The 23,923-nt window shown below is 38.1% G+C and overlaps 2 protein-coding genes across 2 annotated transcripts; one reads left to right on the top strand and one right to left on the bottom strand.

Annotated features, from left to right (window-relative positions):
- The first annotated feature begins 567 nt into the window (after positions 1-567).
- On the top strand, positions 568-15,253 carry LOC123668801 (solute carrier family 35 member C2). Its single transcript, XM_045602494.1, has 5 exons — positions 568-806; positions 8,181-8,468; positions 12,539-12,791; positions 13,407-13,573; positions 14,936-15,253. Exons 1-5 carry the CDS (start codon positions 621-623, stop codon positions 15,251-15,253), a joined length of 1,212 nt encoding a protein of 403 aa, XP_045458450.1. The 5' UTR covers positions 568-620.
- Positions 15,254-19,964: 4,711 nt separating this feature from the next.
- LOC123668800 (KIF-binding protein-like) lies at positions 19,965-21,590 on the bottom strand (the record flags this gene model as incomplete). The annotated part of the gene is made up of 1 exon (XM_045602492.1): positions 19,965-21,590. A coding segment is annotated over one exon (1,626 nt), but the record flags the coding sequence as incomplete, so codon positions are not given.
- Between the last annotated feature and the right edge of the window lie 2,333 nt (positions 21,591-23,923).

Raw genomic sequence — 23,923 nt, 5'->3', positions numbered from 1 at the left:
CAATTTATAATTTTATGTATTACGACGTTGTGACTTTGACGTTAGTTTGACGCTCGTAAAAACGCTCATCATAGACTAAAGTATTAGTTTTTTCTAAAGACGTTGTATAATGAGCGTTTGACTCAGTCGTGTCAACTTGGCTACCAATTTAAAATGACTTACGCCGAGCCGTCAACGATTGTAGAAAGACGTTCGATACGAAACGTCTGTAACTTGGCTAGGCCTTCAGGTATCTGACTTACTATATCCGTATATCATATCCATATTGTACAAAATGTAGAAAATCTGAATTAACCTATAATTACTTTTGTTCCTGTTAGTTAAAATATCTATACTTTAATAAATTAATGATGTAATCACTAATAATTCAATATTAGAATTTATATTATAGTATTTGCTTTTAATGAAATAATCTGTGGTGTTGATCACCTGTCTGAAATATTGTCAGTGACAAAGTAATAGTGAGATAGCGTATACATAAAACAAGAATAGAAAACAAGTTTTGTTTTAAATTCTTTTAAGTTCAATTAAATTTATTAGAATAATACATAAATTACTATTTAGTGTTGATATGCTATTGTGTGATTCTGTAAAGAAAAAAAAGTTGCCTTGGGCTCGCAATGCCTGGCGCAAAGTATGAACAGCTGTCGTTAAAGTCTGATGCCGATGAAGACATACTTACAAGTAAACCAAAGGCAAAATGGTGTGATTTGTGTTTTCAAAAAAGTCTACTTTCTTTAGGCTTGATTCTTTTATATTTTTCTTTATCAATTGGCCTTACTTTCTATCAAAGATGGCTATTAAAGGTTAGTAAAAAAAAAACTTATCAATAAATATTATAAACCGATTACTTAAGCCGAGATAACGAAATAATAAAAATAACATTAACCTAATTGATTATTACACACACACTTTTATATATTTTTATTGAGGCTGAAAATATTCGGATACTAGCGTGATTCCTGCAGTAATCATTTAGTGTAACTGGTACTTATAGATAAAAAACTAAGCTAACCTAACCTCAAAATTAGACCATTCATTGGCATAATTTCGTTCCATGACGTTTCTGGCTTCTAAAGAACACTCTAGTGATTTACAGTTGATTAAATTACGGAAACAGAACCACAACAGATTTGAAACTGTACTTAGTGCCAGTCACACTAGTCATGCTAAATTACCGCTGGAGTCATGCTAGTGTCTGAATGTTCTTATTGTTTTATTTATTGCAGAAATGTATATTTTTATAATTTTGCAGAACTTGCGAAATATGTTACTTGTTATCAATTCATGTTTATACGGTTTGATAATTTCATCACTTCAGCATATGGCAGTCCACTGCTGGACATAGGCCTCCCCAAGTTCGCCCCCAGACATCTCGATTTTGCACAATCCTCATCCAGCCTACACTGGCACTCTTACGTAGATCGTCAGTCCAATGGGCCAGAGAACGTCCCACACTGCATTTGCCAAGACGCGGTCTCCACTCCAGGACCCGTCTACTCCAACGGCCATCGGTCATGCGACACAGATGACCAGCCCACTGCCACTTCAACTTGCTAATTCTGTGGGCTATGTCGGTTACTTTCGTTCTCTCGCGGATAGTCTTATTTCTAATCCTATCTTTGAGAGAAACTCCAATCAAGCGTTCCATTGCACGTTGAGCGACTTTAAATTTGTGGACCAGTCCCTTCGTCAGTGTACACATCTCGGCTCCATATGTTAACACAGGCAGGACGCATTGCTCGAAGACTTGTCTTCAAGCATTGTGGAATCTTCGAAGTGAAGATTCGACGAAGCCTGCCAAACGCCGCCCAGCCCAACCGAATCCTCCTGTCGGCCTCCTTCTCGAAGTTTTTGCGGCCTTGTTGAATAGTATGGCCTAGGTAAACATAATCCTGAACAACTTCGAGAAGGGTACCATCGACCGATATCGGTCTCGGTATGACTGGGTTGTTAAACATAACTTTCGTTTTGTCCAAGTTCATACAGACATCGACACGCTGAGAGGACTCGTTTAGGCCGGCCAGCATGTGGCCTAACTCATCCAACGTCTTCGCAAAGATGGCAATATCGTTGGCGAAACGAAGGTGAGAGATGAATTCACTGTTGACGTTAATGCCTCGTTCTCCCCAATCTAAGGTCTTAAAGACATCCTCCAGCGCAGTGGTAAACAGTTTCTGTGATATTACATCTCTCTGTCTTACCCCACGCCGGAGGGAAATAAGTCCTGTTCTCTGGTCCTGGACATGAACGGTCATCGTCGCCGCGTCGTACATACATTTCAGTATCTTGATATATCGCCAGTAGATATGACATCTCTGCAGAGAGTCCAGGGCAGCCCAGGCCTCGACAGAGTCGAAGGGTTTCTCGTAGTCCACAAATGCCATACACAGCGGTTGATTATATTCTTCTGTCTTTTGAATGATCTGCCGAACAGTATGAATGTTGTCCACGGTGCTGTAGCTATTTCGAAACCTAGCCTGCTCTGGTGGTTGGGATTCGTCGAGTCTTCTGACGAGACGATTCGTAACAACCCTCGAAAACAGATTATAGACGTGGCTCAGAAGTGAGATCGGTCTATAATTCTTCAACAGAGACTTATCGCCTCTCTTAAAGAACAGCACCACTACACTCCTGGACCACGCCTCCGGCGTGGTACCTCGGTGGATGATGGCGTTAAAGAGTCTTGCCAAGGCTTTTAGGACAGGTCGCCATGCGGCTTTAAGGAGCTCAGTGGTAACTCCGTCATCCCCCGGGGCCCTCCCGTTTTTAAGCTGCCCGAGCGCGCTGCACTAATCTAACCCTCTTTGAGGTCCGGGATACTCTCCAAATAATGGCGCAACAATGGTGCCCGTGGATCTTCGGTGTCCCAAGTCGCAGGCTTGCGTGCCCTTGACGAGTACAGCTGTCCATAAAAATTCTCAACCTCTTCTCGAATCTGAGGGTGAGAGCAGACGTTTCTGCCATCCGCTGTTTTGAGCTTCGCAAGAAGGCTTCTCCCCAATGGTCTTTGCAAAACTTTGGACCCCCTATTCTGCTTAATCAGAGTAGCAATCTCTCTCGTATTTGAGCAGTAGAGGTCTCGGCGTACAAGTTTCCGTATTCTTTTGGAAAGATCCCTCTGTTCTGGCGAAGCAGCTGGCAACTCGCGCCTCTGCCGCATCAGATCCAAGGTTTCGGGTGAAAGTTTGGTCTGCTTCGTTGACTTTGTTGGTGGAAAATGCCTGCGACCCAGTGTACACACCGTCTTCACCACGTTGCCGGTTATCTTGTCCACGTCGCCAGTAGTTTCCAGCGAATCGAATCGCTTTTGGAATTCCAATCGAAACTGCTCGGACCCACATTGTATTTGGGGCAGCGTAGGTCGGAGAGTAGATTTTATCAAGCGGGCCCGCTCTTTTCGGAGGCATATATTCAGAGTGCCCCGTACGAGCCGATGGTCGCTGCCGGTGTTAAACCTGTTAACCACTGAGACATCTCTGTATACATGACTTTTATCCGCTATGATGAAATCTCGTTCCTCGTCACAGTATCGGGGCTTTGCCATGTCCACCTCCTTTGAGGCTTCTTCTCAAAAATGATTTCATCAAGAAGAGCGCCTCCGATTCGAGAAAGTTGACAAGCATCTGTCCCCTGCAATTCCTGTGCCCCAATCCTTGTAATCCCACTTTAGCGTTGAAGTCTCCCATAACAACGCTGTAAAGGTCAAAGTAGTGCCATGTATGGCCCTTGTAATGTCTTCATACAAGGCTTCGACGTCATCGTGTGCCGAGGTCGGCGCATATACCTTTTTTTTTTTTTTTTTTTAAATAAAGTTATGTCCACAGGCTTAAAGTGCCCATGCTTTTGTTATTCCGATTTTAAGTTTTATTACTGATCGTTTACTTGTTACACTACTGCAGCTTACACTAAGAGACCTAATTATTCTATCTTAGTATCCCTAATGCAGACGTGAGTCCACCGACCAAAATTATGCTAAACTTAATTGATATCTTACATGCAAAAAGACATAGAATTATATTGCGCCTTACTTTAATTATTGTTGTCACTATTATAATAATTATTATTATCTATGTTTATATATACACTTACTTGCTATCTATAATATATGTACACTTATTGTCTAGCTAACGTATATGTACACTTATGGCCTACTTGGCCTACTTACAATATACACTTAACCTATGTTATTAGTAATTTTTTTTTTTTTTTTTTTTTTTTTTTTTTTTTTTTTTTTTTTTTCTTACTCCTAAGTTTTTTCCTTATACAATTTATTCCTACAAGTAAGGTGTGCTACAATTTTAACATTTCGAGCACACCCTCAATGACGGCGGCATCCCTGTGGTGAATCGCCATCCTGAGGCTGTGCTCGAGGATATCTTTTTCAGAAGTTTCCGCTGCCTTCGTCACAAAGCGACCAATTGCGTCGTCACGGTCGTCGGTGTAATAGACACAGGTGTTGGTATGCCTAGTCACCGCGACTACAGCGTGCGAGACGCTGTCGTGAATCTTGAGCCTCCTTGTCTTCGTCTGGAGGACAACGACGTCCTCATAGGTCTGGCCCTGCGCCTCATGGATGGTTAAGACGCGCGATCCCTCACCAGACCCGTATCCCTGGTCAGTCAGCAATCTCTTCTCCTCTTGCGTAAAGACCAGGTACAAGGTCCGGTCCCTTCCTACAGGAATGCGCGCGCCCGTGAGGCTCTCCACTCGCAAAGATCGGATCTTTGTGCTTGAGCTGTACACGGTCTTGTAAACCTCACTGATGGCAAAGGCGACGTCTTTGGGGTTACGATGCGTGCATGACAACTCACATGAGATGGTTGTTAACAGGTTTGGTCTGCGGTACCGCATTTCGAACAGGTTGTCCCTGTCGATGTACGGCAGCTGATTTATATCTCCAATGAGGACTACCTTCTCTGCTCCCGATAGTCGGGCGGCCATTACTATGGCTCCGAAATGGTTCATGAGGGCTTCGTCCACCGTTAGGCGTTTGATTTTTGAGCCCTCACGGAACCAAACCATTACCATTACCAGCACGGAAACCATTTACCAGCACGGATGCCATAGTGCGCACCTTTTGCTTGGCCTTGTTGCCATAGCGGTGCGCCAGTTTTTCCTTTAGGTCTTTGGCCGCCTCGACTGTGGTCGTAATCACGACCTCCGTGTCCTCATCGAAGTCCCTGACTATGCGAGTTGTCTTACCGCATCCCGGTACACCGTTTATCCACTCCAGCGATGGTAGCCCCCAGGTCATGGACGGTAAACCGGCTTCCCGGTCGCCCGAGATGGTTTTCGCCATCCGCAGCATCCGGTCGCCCAGCATTACTTTCGTGCATCTGGCCACTACCACCACCGGGTCCCCTTCAGGTGTGTCGAAGGTTTGAGACTCCTCGTCACTCCCCTCAGACTCGACCGCGCTCACAAAACCTGCTGTGGTGTTATATGCAGCCATATACCTACCCGACATCTTGCCCTTGAGTATTTGTCGGGTTTTGCTGTTGTATATGGCTGCTTCGGCTTCCTCGAGTTCCACCTCCAGTAGCCTTTGGTGATCGTACTGGTAGGCCTGCATGATCTTTTTGCAGGTGGCCAGGCTTACCTCGCGGTTTGCCTTTATTATGGCCAGGAACTCGATTAGGGCGTTCTCTGCATGTTGAAACGGTGTGGACGCAGGTCGAAGTCTTGGTGGTTCTACTTGTCCCATATCGGCCCTAGTTCGAGCGGCGAGTGACGCCTCCGGGTGCCTCGGACTGTCGTCTTTGGTGAACCCGCTCAGCGTCCCCGATAGTCGCTCTCCCTGTCCAGCCTTTTTGGGAGAGGGGTGATGCGGGAGCTTACCTTGTTTCGGGGAGATGGTTGCCTGGATAAAGGTCGCCAATGACATCGAGCTCGGCTTAGACTCAGGTGCGGCCCTTGCTTTGCGTTGTTCAACCTTCTGGTTCTCGATCTTTTGTTGTAGGCGCTCCGAGCCACTAGGTGCGGGTTCGCTGACAGTCGGCAATGCAGGGGATGAAGGTGTTTTGGATTTCGGTCTTAAGTAACCAAGATCCTCCCCCCTGTCTTCGTAAACAATGACCTCACTGTTCTTAGAAGCCATTAGGCAACCGTACCTATCCGATACGTTGCCTCTATCATAACCGACTCTCATCGAATCGACACTGATTCTTCCGGGGATTCCCCCGGGGATCTCGCCCAAGCGCTGTAGCCACAAGCTGGACTGCGCGAAGGCGGACGTCTCTCCCCATTCGAAAAGTGCGATCTCTTTGTTTTTCAACCGCAATAAACGATAGGTCGGGTCGCCCTCCTGCTCTTGCGCTAGTGCTGTGATTTTTGTGCGCTTTATGCTTGTCTTTTGGGTGCTACCGTTTATCAGTAAGGCGAGCCCCGGCGAAATCGCCAGCTGATTGCGTTCTTCAGAGCGACAGAAGCTTATTCCCATCCTCTCCGTTTCGCTGTCCATGAATAGAGCCACGCATCTGGTCCTAATACCAACTTCTCCACTTCCGTTCACTTCACTGGGCGAGGATTGTGTCATCCTGCTCTGAGTCGGTTGCGGAGGTGCGTTTTGGTTGGCTCTATTCCTGAACAGGTTCTGCAGTGAGGAAGACATGGTCCTAGTTATTTGGCCCAGAAGGGTGCGGCCAGGAGACATCCGCGGAGCCGTGATGTTGTCCTGCTGAGTTACTTGTTGGACACGGTTTTGTTCTATTTGTGTTTGTGTGTTGTGTGTCTGAGTGTGTGTTGTAAGAACGACGGTGTTGGCATTCTGCGTAGGTGTTAAAGCCAGTGGTGGAGAAAGCGTGCTGTTCCTCTTTGCGGCTGTATTGACGGCCTTTCTCGCGAATGTGAGGAAGGACGTTCTGCTAGTCTCGCTCTCCAGGATGGTATGGAGCGATGGCTGGTCTAATTTAATCTGGAGTTTGAGTTCCAGATCCAGCCTTTCCTTACTGAACCTCGGGCAGCTCAGTATAATATGCAGAACTGTCTCCTCACAATTCGGGTCGCAGACGCACGAAGGACTGTCAGTGATGTGGAATCTGTGAAGATACGCCGCAAATCCTCCGTGGCCGGTCAGAATTTGTGTGTCGACAGATGTTGGTGCCGATTTCCTTACCAGTCTGCAGCGCGCAAGTGCGCATATACCTTTATCACTTTCAGGGAGTACCTGTCAGTTAGTTTAAGTACAAGGTATGCTACCCGGGTCGACACCCTGCTGACTTCCACAACGTTGCTAGTGAGAGTCTTGTGGACCAGAAAACCGATGACACCTTGGGAAAGCCCATCACCTTCACGGAAGTAGAACAAGTGCCCGGAGTCCAGGATCATCGTGTCCTCACCCTCTCTTTGGACTTCAGACAACCCCAATATGCTCCAGTTAATGTGACTAAGTTCTACTTCAAGTTTGGTAAGGTGATGGTCCGACCGTAGCGTGCGTCCATTATACCTAGCCAGGTATAGTTTTGTATGGCAGCCTCCTGTGCCTCTGTGATTTTTAGCACCCTCTACCCCACCGTTACCACGCCGCTGCCGTAGCCAGGAATAGTGTGGCTGCCGGGAATAGTGTGGCTGCCGGAAACTAAGGGCCGAAACTTTAGGCGTTCATGGCGGTTTTTGCCCATAGTCACCACGCTGGGCAGGCGGGTTGGTGACTGTAGGGTTGACTTTGTCGCACCGAAGACGCTGCTGCCCGTCCTCGGTCTGTGCATTTAAAAAGCCAGCTGCACAGCCAATGATAATTTAATTCAACTGAAAAATTAATCTTATTGCAATAAAAGATAAGGTCAAGTTGAAATATATGCGGGTAAAAATATATGTATTATCATGTGCCTTAACCATAAGACCTAAGTTTAATTGATTTTAAAGATTTATGACAAATATAATAAAATAAGTAATATAATAATGATGTATAAGTAATAAAAACTCTATATATGCATTGTGTTCAAAATTCAAAAATATGCAACATATAGATGAAAATACATTGGATAAGGCTGTCACTATGAGCTCAATGTAATTAACTGTAATTTAATGTAGTGCAATTTAAATAAAAGTATAAAAAGCCATTCAAAAAGAGTAGCCTGTTCTTACAAAGCTTTTCATGTATAGTGAGTCGCGAGCACGGCTAGTGTAAAATAAATAAAGAAATAAAAAATACTAAAAGGTCATATTTGTTATTTCAGGATTTTCATTACCCCCTAACAGTGGTAATGTACCACTTGGTTGTCAAATGGATATTATCAGTAATTGTGCGTTCCATTTTATATTTAATTACGGGGACCTCACAACTGGTGTTGTCATTTATGACATGCTTGAGGTCAGTTGCACCTACGGGACTTGCAAGTGGAATTGATGTCGGATTTTCTAACTGGGGATTGGAACTTGTAACAATCTCTCTCTACACTATGACTAAATCGACAACAATTATATTTATACTTGGATTTGCTATTCTTTTAGGACTTGAGAAGAAGGTATGTGAAAAAACAGTTGTATAAATTATGATGTATACATAACAACCACTGGTATAATGGTGCAAGTACTGTGAAGGCGGCGTGCGGGTTCGATTCCCGCTCGGGTTGGATATTTGAATTTGTACAAATATGTGTTTCCTTCCGTCTATGCTTGTGGCTCTCCCTACTGTGTCTCAGAGAACATGTTAAGCTGTCAGTCTCGGTTGTATCATATATACGTCTGATAGCGATCGTTACTCATAGTAGGGAATATATCCGCCAACCCTCGATGGAGCAGTGTGGTGGATTAAGCACTGATCCTTTTCCTTCCTTTAACTGAAAATGTGAATCGTTTGACACCAAAATCTAATCGGTTGATTTGCCATACATACTACTTAAACAGGTTTTCTTACGCCGAGTTGCACGAAAAGAAATTAAAATTTAAGTAGTGATTAAACTAATTTAATCGCAAGTATTGTATGAAATTCTTGTGATTAAATTAGTTTAATCTCTACTTAAATTTTAATTTTGTTTCGTGCAACTCGGCGTTACTCATACATATTACTTGAAATAATGATTTTTAAATTATACATTACTATATTTTGCTAAAAAAAAAGGAGTTACCAAATAATTTATGACATTCTGCTTTTTGTGCTGTTGCAATCTGCTAAGTGTAAAAAAAACCTTTATCTTGTTTTTTTTAGGTTTTTTTTTATCTGCTTAACACATCATAATACATACATGAGGTCTGTGTGCATAAACTGTGAGAGAGTGAGATATTTATAATTGTTTAAATAAAGTATTATTTAGCTGTTGATAATTTTTGAATACATATCGAACTTCCATTTCTATTTGAAAATGGAATAGAATAATAATTTTCATAGCATTCTTAGAAAATAAATTGATACTAGAAGATGGCCAAGAATATGTTTTAAATCTTATTCTTATTTTTTTACACTTTGTTTCGAAAAGATAAAATATTAAATATATAAGTATGAAGACGAAGATACAACTATAGTACAGTGATACTTTATTTGAAACTACAATGCTATTGTAATCATCACTTTGTATTTATTTATGCGAATGTTATTATTTCTTGAAACAAAATAATATGAAATGCTAGCTGCGAATTGTAAAAATATAAATAATCAGTTATTAGTTTATTGTATTAATATAATAATTTTTAGGCAGTATAAGAGCTACTCTGCGTTCTGCAAAAATGTTTGTGTAGCAAAAATTCCTTGTCATGTTATGCTTTAAGCGAAAGTTAATTTGCGAGTTGACGATACATATTAATTACTATATACAGCTCTAAGTGCTCTGTATATACTATCTGTACCCTGTGCGTGTTTTTTTTTTTTGCTCATGCATAACGCTGCTGAAGATCGAATGCATAGTTTACTATTCTTTAAAAGACATACAGACAAACATTCTTTTTTATTTATAAAGTTTATATTTTATATATAAAATTCTCGTGTCACAATGTTAGTTAACATACTCCTTCGAAACGGCTGGACCGATTTTTATGAAATTTTGTGTGCATATCGGGTAGGTCTGAGAATCGGCCAACATTTATTTTTCATACCCATAAGTTATAGGGAAGGTGTTAAGGGGTTAATAATATAAACTTCTCAAAACAAAATAGGGCTCACTCTACTTTTTTGTACTCTTTTTTTTTGCTGTGTTGTAAAAACTTTTCACTTTTATTATTTTTTTATGAATGAGTATGTATCAACAAAGTGTATGGGATTTTTTTTAACGTAAACTTGGGCAAAAATTAGCAATTTTACGCAAATTATGCAAAATTAACGGTTTTAGAGAAAATTTACACAAATAAGCAACAAGATAAAAGTTTCAATATAGCCTTTATTCTTAATAAATACCGGTTAATTTTGGGATTAGTAGCGTGTAGGGCCCCTTCTGCTCCGTATGCACTCTCTAAGCCTACCTGGGACACTTTCAATCATGTGGGTTATGTTATGAGGTCTTGTCGGCTGTTGACGTTGCTGTAATTTGCCTTGAGGCTTCTTTTTAATTGATCTCACACATGTTCTATCGGATTAAGGTCGGGACTCATGGCTGGCCACGGCAAATCTCTAATATTGGCACCAGAGAGTGCCCTTTGAGTGATGCGGGCTGTATGCGGGCGGATATTGTCTTGCACCAACAGGAAGTTTTCACCTATTATTGGTGAAAATGGGATCACGGTAGGCCGGATTACACGTCTGACGTAGCTAGCAGCAGTCACGGTACCTTCTACAGAATTACCAGCTCGGTTTTGCTTTGTAGGCTTATTCCGCCCCACACCATGATGCTCGGACCTCCAAATCAGTCTGTTCCGTAGATACAAGGTTCAGAGAAACGTTCGCCTTCCCTTCTCCATACGCGCACTCGACGATCGTCACATAAAAATTTCACCTTAGTTTCGTCCGTAAGCAGTACTGTCTACCAGTTATCCATAGAGCAGCTTGAGTGGTCGATAGCAAACTTTAATTGCACTGCACGATGAGCACTTGTCAAATTCAGTCGAACAGCGCGAGTTCTGGATCTTTGGCCATCTTCATGAAGTCAAGCCCGAATGGTTTGATGACTAACCCGAGTGCCAGTAGATTACCGCAGTTGATTTTGTAAGGCACAGGCGGTTATCGTCCGCTGCCGACGTGCGGTCAATCTGATATACCGGTCCTCTTGAGCTGTTGTAGTCCCAGCTCTTCCTGTTCCACGTCTCCTAGCCATCCTACTAGTCTCTTGATAACGATCCCAAGCATTCCGGATAGCTCACCGTGACATACCAAACTGTATTGCCACCGATCTCTGAGAATTTCCCTCCTGGATCATAGCCACATATGAACGCGAGACCCAGGCATAAATAATCACGAATAAATACTAAAATCTAACTAAATTTTAAAAAATAACAGTGTGCGACAGTAACATTCAGAATGAGACTATGAACACAAGTGATTGAGAATTTGAGAAAAGGGGGATTTTGGAGCACTTAACTTATTCTGGCTCCCCACTTGAGAATAATATTAAAAAGAATGTTTAAAATATCGATAAAGCTTCGTAAACATGTCAAAAATCCAAAGGAATGCTCGGCTATTCCAATACCTACCCTAAAAATTACGTGTAGGCAAAACATCGAGATAAGCTCGGATGGGCCCTATTTTGTTTCGAGTAGTTTATATGGCAAAACAACTTTTGCGGGGTCAGCTAGTATTCTATAACTAGGTCGGCAAACAACCGTACGGCTAACCTGATAGTAAGTGATTACCGTAACTTATAGACTTCTGCAACACCAAAAGCGTCGCAAGCGCGTTGCCGACCCTATCCGCTATTCCTCTCAGGAGCTCTGGTCACCTTACCCACCAACAGGAACACAACACTGCTTGAAATCAGCATTATTTTGCTTTGATCTTCTTGTAAGGTCGAGGTACTACCCCAGTCGGGCTGCTCCAGATTTTGAGCAGGAAATTTCCTGCTGTGCCCTGCTACCTCAGTTAGATTTATTTAAGCTATATTTTACCAATGTCTCAACATTAATTTACATGAAATATTTAAAATATTATTTATACTCGTAAATGAGGTTTTGATAATGACATAAAATAATATTTTTAATGTCTAATTTTTTTTTCCGGAGATTTTCAAGAAAGATGAATATGTCAATCCATACCATTTCCTAACTACAATCAAAAGTGAACGATTGTCTCGTTTCTTACGCCTTTTTAAATTTAAAATTATGAAGCATTTTGGCTGGACTTAAAAAAATAATTAAGAGAAATAGAAAAAAAATGTCTTAAAAATGTTTTATTAGAAGGAAAAATATAAGCAACTTAGGAACATACTACATAGTAGTTGATAGAAATTGAGCTAGATGTCTAAAATAACTTAAAAGCGATTTTTTACGGTTCTACGTCATGAAACACGAAATACAAAGATGTCTACAATATACGATGCGTAGGCGTACATATATTATATACTCATGATGTCATATATATTATTAAACTCCTGATCCTACTTATTACTTCCTCTAACATACGCCTATAAATCTGCCACAATTGTATATGAATAAAAAAAAAATAATCTTTTTTCAGTCGTGGTCCCTAGTTGGGATAGTGTTGATGATAGCGATTGGCCTCATAATGTTCACATACAAAGCAACGCAGTTTAATCTACTCGGATTTAATTTTTTGCTGCTTGCATCGTTCGCTGCTGGGCTCCGTTGGACTTTTGCTCAGTTATTAATGCAGAAATCAAAACTCGGGCTTCATAATCCTGTTGATATGGTGTTTCACGTGCAACCATGGATGTTTCTATCATTACTACCTTTCACTATAATGTTTGAAGGTAAGAATGTTATATTAATGTCGGTAAATAGTTTGCTCTCTTCTTAAGTTTTGTTGCTACGGCAGTAAAGAATATAGCCACCACCTCTCTTCCCGTGGGTGTCGTAAGAGGCGACTAAGAGATAACATAGTTCCACTACCACCTTGGAACTTAAAAAGCCGACCGATAGCGTGATGACCATCCAACGGCTGGCTTTGAAAGTCACAGACCGAAGACGGGCAGCAGCGTCTTCGGTGTGACAAAGCCAGCTCTGCGGTCACCAACCCGCCTGCACAGCGTGGTGACTATGGCAACAACACATGAGTTCACGCATACGAAGTGATGAATAGTTTTGTCTCATTTTAGTACAAGAACGCTTATCAGTTCTTATAATATATTTGTAAGTTTCTTCATCTATATAATAAAGGTAAATAGCGAGTTGAGTAGCCATTCCTGAGACGAGTGGCTATGATATAACTGGGAAGACTCTACGAAACTTCATTGTTTAAGACGTAGAAATAATAAACATTTTATTTTATTTATTTGTGCGAGTACTTGTTGTGTGTGTACTTGAAGTTATAGTAATATCTATGACAATTTGTTAATATTGCACATATATGTTATAATAAATTTCAGGCTCGAAGTGTATTGATGAGTTACTCAAGCTATCTCCTGAAGAACTAATGCCCACAATACTTAAGGTGTCCGTTGGGGCGACGATAGCCTTCGCTATGGAAATTAGTGAATTTTTAGTCGTCACTTACACTTCTAGTTTGACGTTGTCAATTGCGGGTATATTTAAGGTAATGTTATCACAGACATTTATTAAAAGTAACTGACCCGGAGAATTACGTGCCGCCATTTGTTCGAGAATATATTGATTTCAATTTTCCAGACAACAACAAATGCAAAAAAAGAATTATACAATTTAGTGCAGTCCTTTTGGAACTAAGTGCGTGTTAGATTGAGTATTGAACGATTAGTAAAAATATATAGAAAAAAAATTATTAATAAAAGATGGTAAATAATTCGAAATAAGTTGTATAATTCAAGTATTAAACGTTTAATAAGTATGTACTTATGAGATGTATAAATTTATTCTAAAATAATATAAAGCTACCACCAATTCGGAATGTAGACTCTAGCTGAGAAGAATCACTAATAGAAGCTGTCACAGCCAAACAGTACTTCACTAGCGGCAGTATATCGCCACGACTATTATTATTATTGTCTCTCAGACATCACAGTACAGTTTCTTTTATACAAAAAGTCAGTTGATAGACAATACTATCTTACATCAGTATTTAATTTCTCAAAATACCAGGGGGGCATTCCACTAAGCAACCGCAACGCTCGTCGCGAGCGATCGCTCGACGTCTTAGATAACGTCAATGTTCGCGACCACATCGCGCGTACTTCATCAAACTTGGCGCCACGCTTTGATGATAATCAAAGCGTGGCGGGAATTTAAAAAAAATAACTGTCAATGTCAAATTGTGAATGTTATCTCTCATTCGATTCGGCCACAACGTAACGACAAAATTCCCGGGAATCCATGTTGAGTTAAGTGTTACTCCAATCAATGCGAAATGTTCACTCACAACCACAGCTGCATGTTTTAACCATGCCGTCATATTGCGAGCACACGGCTGACACCTAATATGCGTTCTACTTATAAAATTCCCCTACCAAGTCCGCGCCGTTTTTTATGTGAATGGAATGGCAATTTCAGCGGTCGTGGTCGATGGCGTTGTGGGCCTTTAGTGGAATGCGCTCTAGGTTTTTCAAAATCTTTATAATATTACATAGGTATAATTTTATAGGTATGCTTTGGCGATTAATTTTAACTGGTACAGGAAAAGTTAAAAATATTAATTAAGAAAAATAATCCGCAGTCACTGTCGTCAATTCTCGCGATTTTGATAAATCCTCTAAGTATTCAGTTTTGAAATTTATTAGTTTTTTATTACTAAGCGTTTATTATTAATATTATTAATAGTAGATTTTATGTTTGAATTACAATCTAGGTTAGTTAACAATCAGTTCAATACCTATCCAAGATGTAGGTACCATAATTTAATTGCATTAGTTATAAACATTCACAATTACGAGTGATACCCAGGTCAATATCAAAGAAGTGTTAACTGTTTTCTTGATCATTTCAGGAGATGTGTATTCTAGTCCTAGCCGTGGAAGTGAGCGGGGATCAGCTCAGTCCGATAAACGTGGTCGGTTTGGCGGTTTGTCTCTTGGGTATAATTGGTCACATCGTCCACAAACTACTCGTTATAAGGTCCGTGGCAGGCACTGTACACGCAGTCGACTTTGATGTAGTTCAAAGACCTCGCAAAGCAAAGTCTGAAGATGAGCACCACGAACTGTTGTTAGATGAAAGTAAGTGGCAGAACGCTAGCGAGGAAAGCGATATTGACTCCAATGTTGTTCTCTTTGAAATCATGCAGAGAAGAGACGGGAAATTATAAAACCATAAATCACGATGATCTCCATTACATAAAGCTTTTACACAAAATGTGTATTATATATATTTTTGTACAATGTATAAGTCATACAAAATTATTTCGTGTTTGGCACGAGGGAAATTATTTTGTTATTACACAGTCTAAAATGTCATGCATATCCATGTTTCGCGCTTGTTTATTAATTGGTTAATAGTTCTAAATTAATCGAAGAAGACCTACAAATTTATGTCGTAATCACATAACAGATCTACTGATCACTTTAGAATTTATATGACAATTTAGTGATATACAGTACCTGGCAATAAATATTGTACATCGACTTTTGGAATGTTCAGAGTTTTGGAAAGGTCCAAAATCCCACATCCCCAGACCTAACTTATTTTTTGATAGACAAAATGTATACAATATAGTTAGTATTAGTACAGTGAATATACATATAACCTTTTGTGGTGTGGAAATGTGTATATATAATGTAGACAATAACATCTTCAACTTTTACTCTCTTTTTTTTATTTTCAGCCAAAAGCTTATTGAAAATAAAGCACAATTGAGCCATTTTTCAAAAATTCTAACTATTAAAAACTTATTAAAGTATACACTTGTGTGCATATAAATATAATTCAGAATGTAACATTCAACTTTTAGAATCGTTATATCTTAGAAACGATGATTATTAGTAAGAAAAAACTATTAAGACTATTTTTGGAGATAATTTTATGAGCTACAGTTTTGGTTTGAATTATATTTTTGATAAAACTTACCGTTTTCGAGAAGAAAAAAAGCGTAACGAAAATAACGATATTTTGGCTGTACGCGACTGCACTCTATCGCACTCGACAATCGCACAGGTAATGTGCGCCAGAGAACGCTGAAATTAGCCGGTTGTTTCTTTCAAATGGTCGATGTGTAATGTTTATCGCCGGGCACTATATCACGACTTTTCTTTCAAAAGACATCTTTCATCTTAATGAGGTATTCCATTTACAATAAAAAAAAGTTTTTTTCTTTCTAGATTTTGCTCTTTTCGTTCGTATGTTACTTAGACGTATTTGAGATAGAAATAAATGTGACTTTATTAGAAATTATATTTAAAAAAAAAATACGTAAACTGCTTTGTTGTACGTGTACTTTGCTTTTCCTTACTACCTACTTATGTATGTGTCTTATGTAATGTTGTTGTGTTATTACTGTTAGTAATACTTAAAGCGTGTAAAATCTTACATTCCGAATTTGTAATTAATTTTATTGTTTCGTTATTTATTTGATTTTGTTTTAAAATATATATACAAGAATTACTTGTTTAAAGGTATTAGATATATTCTTGTTATCAAAATATAATATGAATATAGGATTATAAAAAGTGACCGCCAGAGCGATACCATTTATATTGATAAACTCTATCTAGAGAACATTAATATATAGTAATAGAACTAAACAATAAGCAAGATGTCAGAATTTTCTATGACATTTATAATAATATTAATTATATAATAAAAAGAATATATGTACAAAGTTTTTCCACTTTTAATATGTCATAAAAATAAAAATTAATGATATAATAACAAGAAGCACAAACTATTGGACCAACAGTGATATTTGAAAGTGGTTCATTGACACTTTAATTCAATTTTTTTTATGTAATATTATGTGTAAAATATTTATGATACCAAAGATTCAACTTGTATGGAAAAAATGTTTAGTTTTATGAAGCTGACAGCTACTAGCATGCGCAGCAGCTTTGCCGATTTTAAATTATTTTACTATGAGTTAAGGACACAAACATTCAAGTGCAGCAGTCTGTAGATACAGTATCTTTTTCTTGATAAATCCTAATTCCAATGAATGTTAATTGAAGAAAAGATTATAGTAATCATTTATCATTCATTTAATAATACTGTAGTGACAATAGCTTTTTTTATAAATTCCAGTGTATCGTTTAAGTCCAGTTATCGTTATTTATTTATTTATATTTTATTAAAAATAATTGTTAAATAATTGTGCTGCTATGTATTCACGAAAGTAATATATACATTAAATTAAGTTATATCAAGCATTTAGGCGTTAGCTTAAACTTATTTGTTATAAGTCAGCCCTAAGTTATAGGGCGCATTTTTATCGATTAACGAAGACCTAAGCATCCTAAGTTGTTATTACGGTTACACAACTCGATAATAATTTGATCAATGTAATAATTTTGTGTATGCATTAGGTGTGAACTTTGCACTTATATTTTAAGATTAAAAATATTACAATTTATGCAAACCATTTATAATAATTATTATTGTTATTACTTATTAATCTTTTTAGTTTTTAAACAAGTCTTAGTCATTAGTTCAATTTCGACATTCCCTTTTTTCCTAGGTAAATAAAATTAAATGATTGTACTGGCGCAAATACTATTATTACAAAAGTGGATCACTCGTGTTAAAATTATTTATATTTTGGAAGTGAATACATTAGTATTCTATATAACAATTACTATACAAAGATTAATTTGCCCGGACGTTTCAACAAAACTGTAACTTAATTATATCATAAGTTAAGATACCTATTGTGAAACTGATGATTTGCCCTTGTGACACGAACAAAATCGTAGAATTCAGCCTTAAATTTTACATAGAGCTTACTAAAGTGTTTCTTGTATTTTTTTTTTTGTATTTAATTTTCTTATGTGTATTTTTATCGTAATGTGTTGATGTCTTGACGAAATATAATCACAATTTTCTTATGTCTGTTTTTTTGTTGGTTGTGGAAATGGAATTTTGTAATCTACCATAAGTATTTTGTAATTGTTTAAAAAATGATTCTAGTATAGATAGTTTTACTTATTTATAACTTTGTTACCTCAAGAATACAGGATTTCAAAAAAAATAATCTTGCCGCTTTTTATAATTCGTACTACAATTATAAAAATAGTCCTAAATATAATAATCCTACATTGCTTGTTTGTGTCATTGTGATTGTGTGTACAATAAGCTCAAAATATTTTCGCTGCTTTTTCTCGAAACAAAGGTTTTTTTTTTTATATTTACCAGTTATATTATACATATGCCTATAGAGGCTATTAATTTATTATAAATATGTAAAACTAGCGGCCCGCCCTGGCTTCGCACGTGTGCAATGCTGATACTAAATATACTACAGAATGTCTTTATTTATAGTGTGAAGCTAGCTTATAGCATGGTTATTATTAACATAATAACAACAACATTCAAATAAGTGTCGTTAGATTACGCGTTGTTACAGAATGAGCTGAAGAAATAAAGGTTCACTACTCGTTCCCCGTAGGTGATAGCGTGATAACATGTAGCCTATATGTTGACCCGACTTCTTAATAATATTCGTGCCAAATTTGAAGTAAATCCATGCAGTACTTTTTGAGTTTATCCCGGACATATATACAGACAAACAGACAAAAATTCTAAAAACCATATTTTTGGCTTCGGTATCGATTGTAGATCACACCCTAAGTGTTCTTTTAAAAAAATATTCAATGTACAGTTTTGACTTTCCTACCATTTTATTATATGTATAGATTATACGAGGTTAATTTTACTATATCGATCTATATTCATATCGTATGATGTTTCAATAAAATATACGCGACTACATACTATTTCAATTGTTTTGTTAAATAGAAAACGAGCATTTTCATTTTTTACGAATTTATAGTGATAGACGTACTCATCACTCATCATCACTTCAGCCTAATACAGTCCACTGCTGGACAGAGGCCTTCACAAGCTCGCCCCAAAAATGACGTGAACTCCTGTGTTTTGCCCATAGTCACCACACTTGGCAGGCGGGTTGGTGACCGCAGGGCTGGCTTTGTCGCACCGAAGACGCTACTGCCCGGCTTCGGCCTATATATTTCAAAACCAGCAGTTGGATCATTGGATGGTTGTCCCGCTATCGGTCGGCGTTTTAAGTTCCCAGGTGGTAGTGGAACTGTGTTATCCCTTAGTCTCCTCTTACGACACCCGCGGGAAAAGAGGGGGTGGCTATATTCTTACTGCCGTAACCACATAGCACAATATAGAAGTACTACCTAATGTTAAATTCATCACTTCAGCCTGTAATTTCGCACTGCTGGGCATAGACCTCTTTCCCCATGTAGGAGAAGGATCAGAGTTTAATGCACCACGCTGCACAATGCAGGTTGGCGGATATATTCCCTACTATGAGTAACGATCGCTATCAGGTGTACATGATAACAACCGGGACTGACGGCTTAACGTGCTCTCCGAGGCACGGGTGGGAGACCCACAAGGACTACAAACACCCAGAACACGGCAAATATCTGTATGACCAACACAAATGATTTTCATGTCATGGGCAGGGATCGAACCCGCAACCGCCAGCGTAATAGCCGCAAACCAAATGTGACCGTTGCGTCAACGCGTCGTTATCATAGATACAATTTACGAGTACTAAATACTTATTTGTAATGGCTATTACGTTTTTTACGTTTCATCTTCACCGATGTATTATAATCTCGCTAGCGTATTAGTAAAATTTAATAAAAAAGCTTATAACTAAATAATAGTAAAAGTTGTGATTTTTTAAATGAAGAATCTGGATCGATATATTTCTATGATATCTATTTCTATTGAATATATTAAAAATATGTTAAGTATGCATTTTTTAATTTTATTTTTAATGCACCATTTATTTTTATCTGCTGTAACAAGTTGTATAAATATAATATTAAAGTTTAGCTTTTATTTTGCACACTACATGTAAAGCTCAGCTCCGATGGAGTACTTGCGCCTAATTGGTCGCTTAATCTATATAACTTTGCATTGAGAGACGTGGCTGCCTCCATCTTTCTCAGAAACATATTTTTGGAGTTTGTATTCAACGTCCTTTCAGTTAAAGTCTTATTTGATTCGGAGTCCAAAGAGTTAATTATGGAATCTGCGTCACAATCTAAGTTCAATATGTTAATTTGCGATTCTTCACGCCATAACTTCTGTAAATTTAACGCCATCAATTCTAACTGAACCTGTGATAATTCTTTTATAACGTCAATTTGTATCGTCATGGCGTTATCGCAAGTTTTTAGTAAGGAATTTAAAGTTTCTAAAACGTCCGCTCTTCTTTTTTGTACGCTGTACTGGTTGTCAATATTTTTTTCAAAAAATGACAAATATTCGTACAATTCAGAAAGTTGTAATGAGCAAGATATGTATTGAGCGGAATAATGTTCAAAATCGTAATAGTGCTTAGCTCGCATTAGCCATTTGTGTGTAAAAGAAAATAGCCGGCGCGCTTCTTCTGTTGTACAAACCGTATCTAGTGGTACTTTCTTTTCTATATCTTTTAAATCTAAAGTAGGAAAAGTGAAAACCGTTTCGCAGACCCCATCTCCTTTCTCACGTTTTTCTGACCCATTGTCCTTGACATTTTCTTCGTTTTTCTCAGAATTCGTGACCATATCATTCAACATATCTACAGTTCTCCATGTGTCTGCTCCGGTAGCGGATGGTGAAAAATAGCGATTCAAAATCTTTTTCCTGGATAATTTAAAAAGTGTAAGACCATATTTAACCCAATGATGACTCAATTCTAAAAAATGCATCTCGAAATCAGCTTTTTGGAGAACGAATTCTTCCGGCATAAGTTTACAATTATCATGACAAGTGCGTAATATGTAATAAGCTGCACATAAATGATGCCGAGCATTGCTAAGTTGGTTAAGATGTGTAAAGTAGTTACCGAGTCTTGCTGTTCGTAAAGCCCAATCCTGTGGAGTACCCTCCTTCATTTCTAACTGTCTCCTAAGAGCGGTGTGGTTATATAAAGTATACCTTTGTGGCATATTTAATTTATTATATAAAAATGCCAACATCTGAACATTATTAGTTATTAATTTATCAATTTTCTCTGGATTTAATCTTTTTACACTATCGAGTGTTTCAGTCATAAACAAGTCTTCCGTGTCGATATATATACCCACCTTTGATTTGCTAATTTTTTCATAAATTTCCTCCATGTTTTCAAGTATGTCTTTGGCGAGAGTAGATTCATCTAACTGTATAAGATAATAGCAAAGCAAATTTTGAATCCTAAGGAAGATAAAAAGGCATTCTTCGCGTAAAGAGTTTTGCTTAAGCTTGTCAAAAGCAACTAAAAGAATATTTTTTTTCTCATTAAGAGATAGGGGCATTGTTTTAGTCGTAAGTAATGTTAAATATCCTTCCATAGCCTGGGATCTAATATATTGATCATGGTTCTCTTTGCCCAATTCGAGCAGTTCGGACTGAATCACTAAAATATCTTTTTTCAAACTTTGTAGCCGATAAGAAGAGTTCTTTTCTTTTAATACAGATCTTACATTTTCAAAAATATGTTTTATTTTGTTGAATGTATCCATCTTTTGCACAATAAATTTCGTAAACTTTTTTGTGTCAAAATAAAATTGAAATTTTTTAATTTTGTTTAATGTCAAATTCAAACTTTATACATGCCTTGAGGTTTTTGTAAATTTCATCTTACTGCTATGAAAGATTTTTCTAAGAAGGTTTTCTGTATACTTTGCTATGTATTTGCAATTCTTTATTTTAATAGCCAGCGAACGAGGAAGTCACACTACGTTCTCGTCCTCAAAAGACTGTCTTTAATAAATAATAAATAAACGCTTCACACTCAGCGACCCCCAGTAGGATTTTGTCCTGTGTCGGGGGTCCAGAAACATACAATACACGAGCACAAACGACCAGTCCACGACAAACATCTATATGGCCAACACAAATGTCTGTCATGAGCGTGGATCGAACCCACGACCGTTAGCGCAACAGTCAGTGACTATAATTTATATGATAGGAAAGCTTGTTGCGAGATTTGAGTACTCGTATTTCCTTAGTTTGAAAATTTTAATAGTGAAAATCAATTAAATCAAGTTATTTAATTTACTTGTTTACCTGGACAAGTAAATCTCGAGACAAGCCTTTATATCACATAAATTATGTAAATGTCTGAGATCTATTATGAGGATCAGATGGCAAGACCACGTGCCAAATACCGAGATCCTACGAGTTTCTGGAATGTGTGGAGTGGAGGCTTTGCTTATCCAGAGACAGATGAGATGGTGTGGGCATGTCCTTCGCATGGATGACCGCCGTTTACCCAAAGCGGTCTTTTACTCTGAGATGGTAAAGGGTAAACGAAAGCACGGCGGTCAACATCTACGGTATAAGGATGTGCTCAAAAGAAACTTGAATGCTTGTGCTATTGATCCCGAAAGCTGGGAGGAACTCGCATTAAATAGGTCATCTTGGCGATCTACTATCAATCATAAAATTAAATCATATGAAGAAAATCGACTTCTAGCACTTGATTCAAAACGCCATGTTAATAAACAGAGACCTAAACCCTCCTTTACTTACACATACAACTTTGCGGGTCAACTTTACTGCCGCACTTGCTCTAGGACATTTAAAACTAAATGTGGATTAGCGAGCCATATTAGGGCTCATCAGAGAAATTAGTCATGACTCCCTGGGTCGCCGTCATCGAAATCGATGAGGAGGACTATATATAATATTATGTTCATTGTTTCCAATGTAATTATTTCTCATACTATCTAGATAGTTATATTTCAATGTAGTGTATAATGTGATTTTTATTTTTTGTCTAGTCGTTAAGTTGTCCGTATATCGATGTATGTGTGTGTGTGTGTGTGTGTGTGACTAAATGTTTTTTTATTATTATTATTTATTTGATTTTGATTTTGTCATCTATACAAATAAATAAAATTTTCTGTTTGTAATATTAAAATAACACACATACATACATAATTATACATACATACATGTACATATTCCAAAACAACATTTTTTACAATTTTTGTCTGTCTGTCTGTTTGTTCTGACTAATCCGTGAAACGGCTGCACCGATTTTGACAGGACTTCACTAGCAGATAGCTGAGGTAATAAGGAGTAACTTAAGCTATTTTTATTTGAGAAATAATTAATTGAATTTATTTATTTTATAACTCTGCAAACTGAAAAATAATTTTTTTGATAAATTCCACGCGGATGAAGTTGCGGGCACAGCTAGTGTATAAACAAATAAAATATAAATAAAGCTACTTCGGTTCGGACTATCGATCTACTATAACGTAGTGAGCTGTAGAGATAAATAGAAGGCAGTAGTAGTATATTCTTTATAAATATTTTTGATAATTCTTGTTTTAATCGAAAGTTGATACTTCTTTTGTGATTCCATTTAAACTTAAGCGAAATCTAATGACTATTTTTGAGTAATCTTTGATAACGCGGATATACCCGACTATTGCATTGCATCTACTTACGTTGTATTACTTGTCGATGTAGGTAAAGTCAGTTTTGTAAGAGAAGAAGAGGCAAGTAAATGCATATGGTTGTCATTCGATGAAATCCGAAAATAAAGTATTTTTTAATTATTTATATATTTAATGTCATAAAAAATACGGTTCGTCCTGTTCTCACTGTTGGGCCATAAGGCCTCTTTATCCATTTAGTAGAAGGGTCGATGCTTGATTCACCATGCTGCTCCACTGCAGGATGGCGGATATATTTCCTACTATGAGTATCGAGCCTGCCCAGCTTGATGACTAATACACGAGTTCTCGCCATTTTTTTGGCATGAACTTGTGGAGGCTTAAGTCCAGCAGTGGACTGCGATAGGCTG

The sequence above is a fragment of the Melitaea cinxia genome, chromosome Z (assembly GCF_905220565.1).
Source record: "Melitaea cinxia chromosome Z, ilMelCinx1.1, whole genome shotgun sequence".
NCBI classification, from domain to species: Eukaryota; Metazoa; Arthropoda; class Insecta; order Lepidoptera; family Nymphalidae; genus Melitaea; species Melitaea cinxia.
Note: the sequence above shows the minus strand (reverse complement) of the source record. Positions and strands in the feature narration are given on the sequence as shown.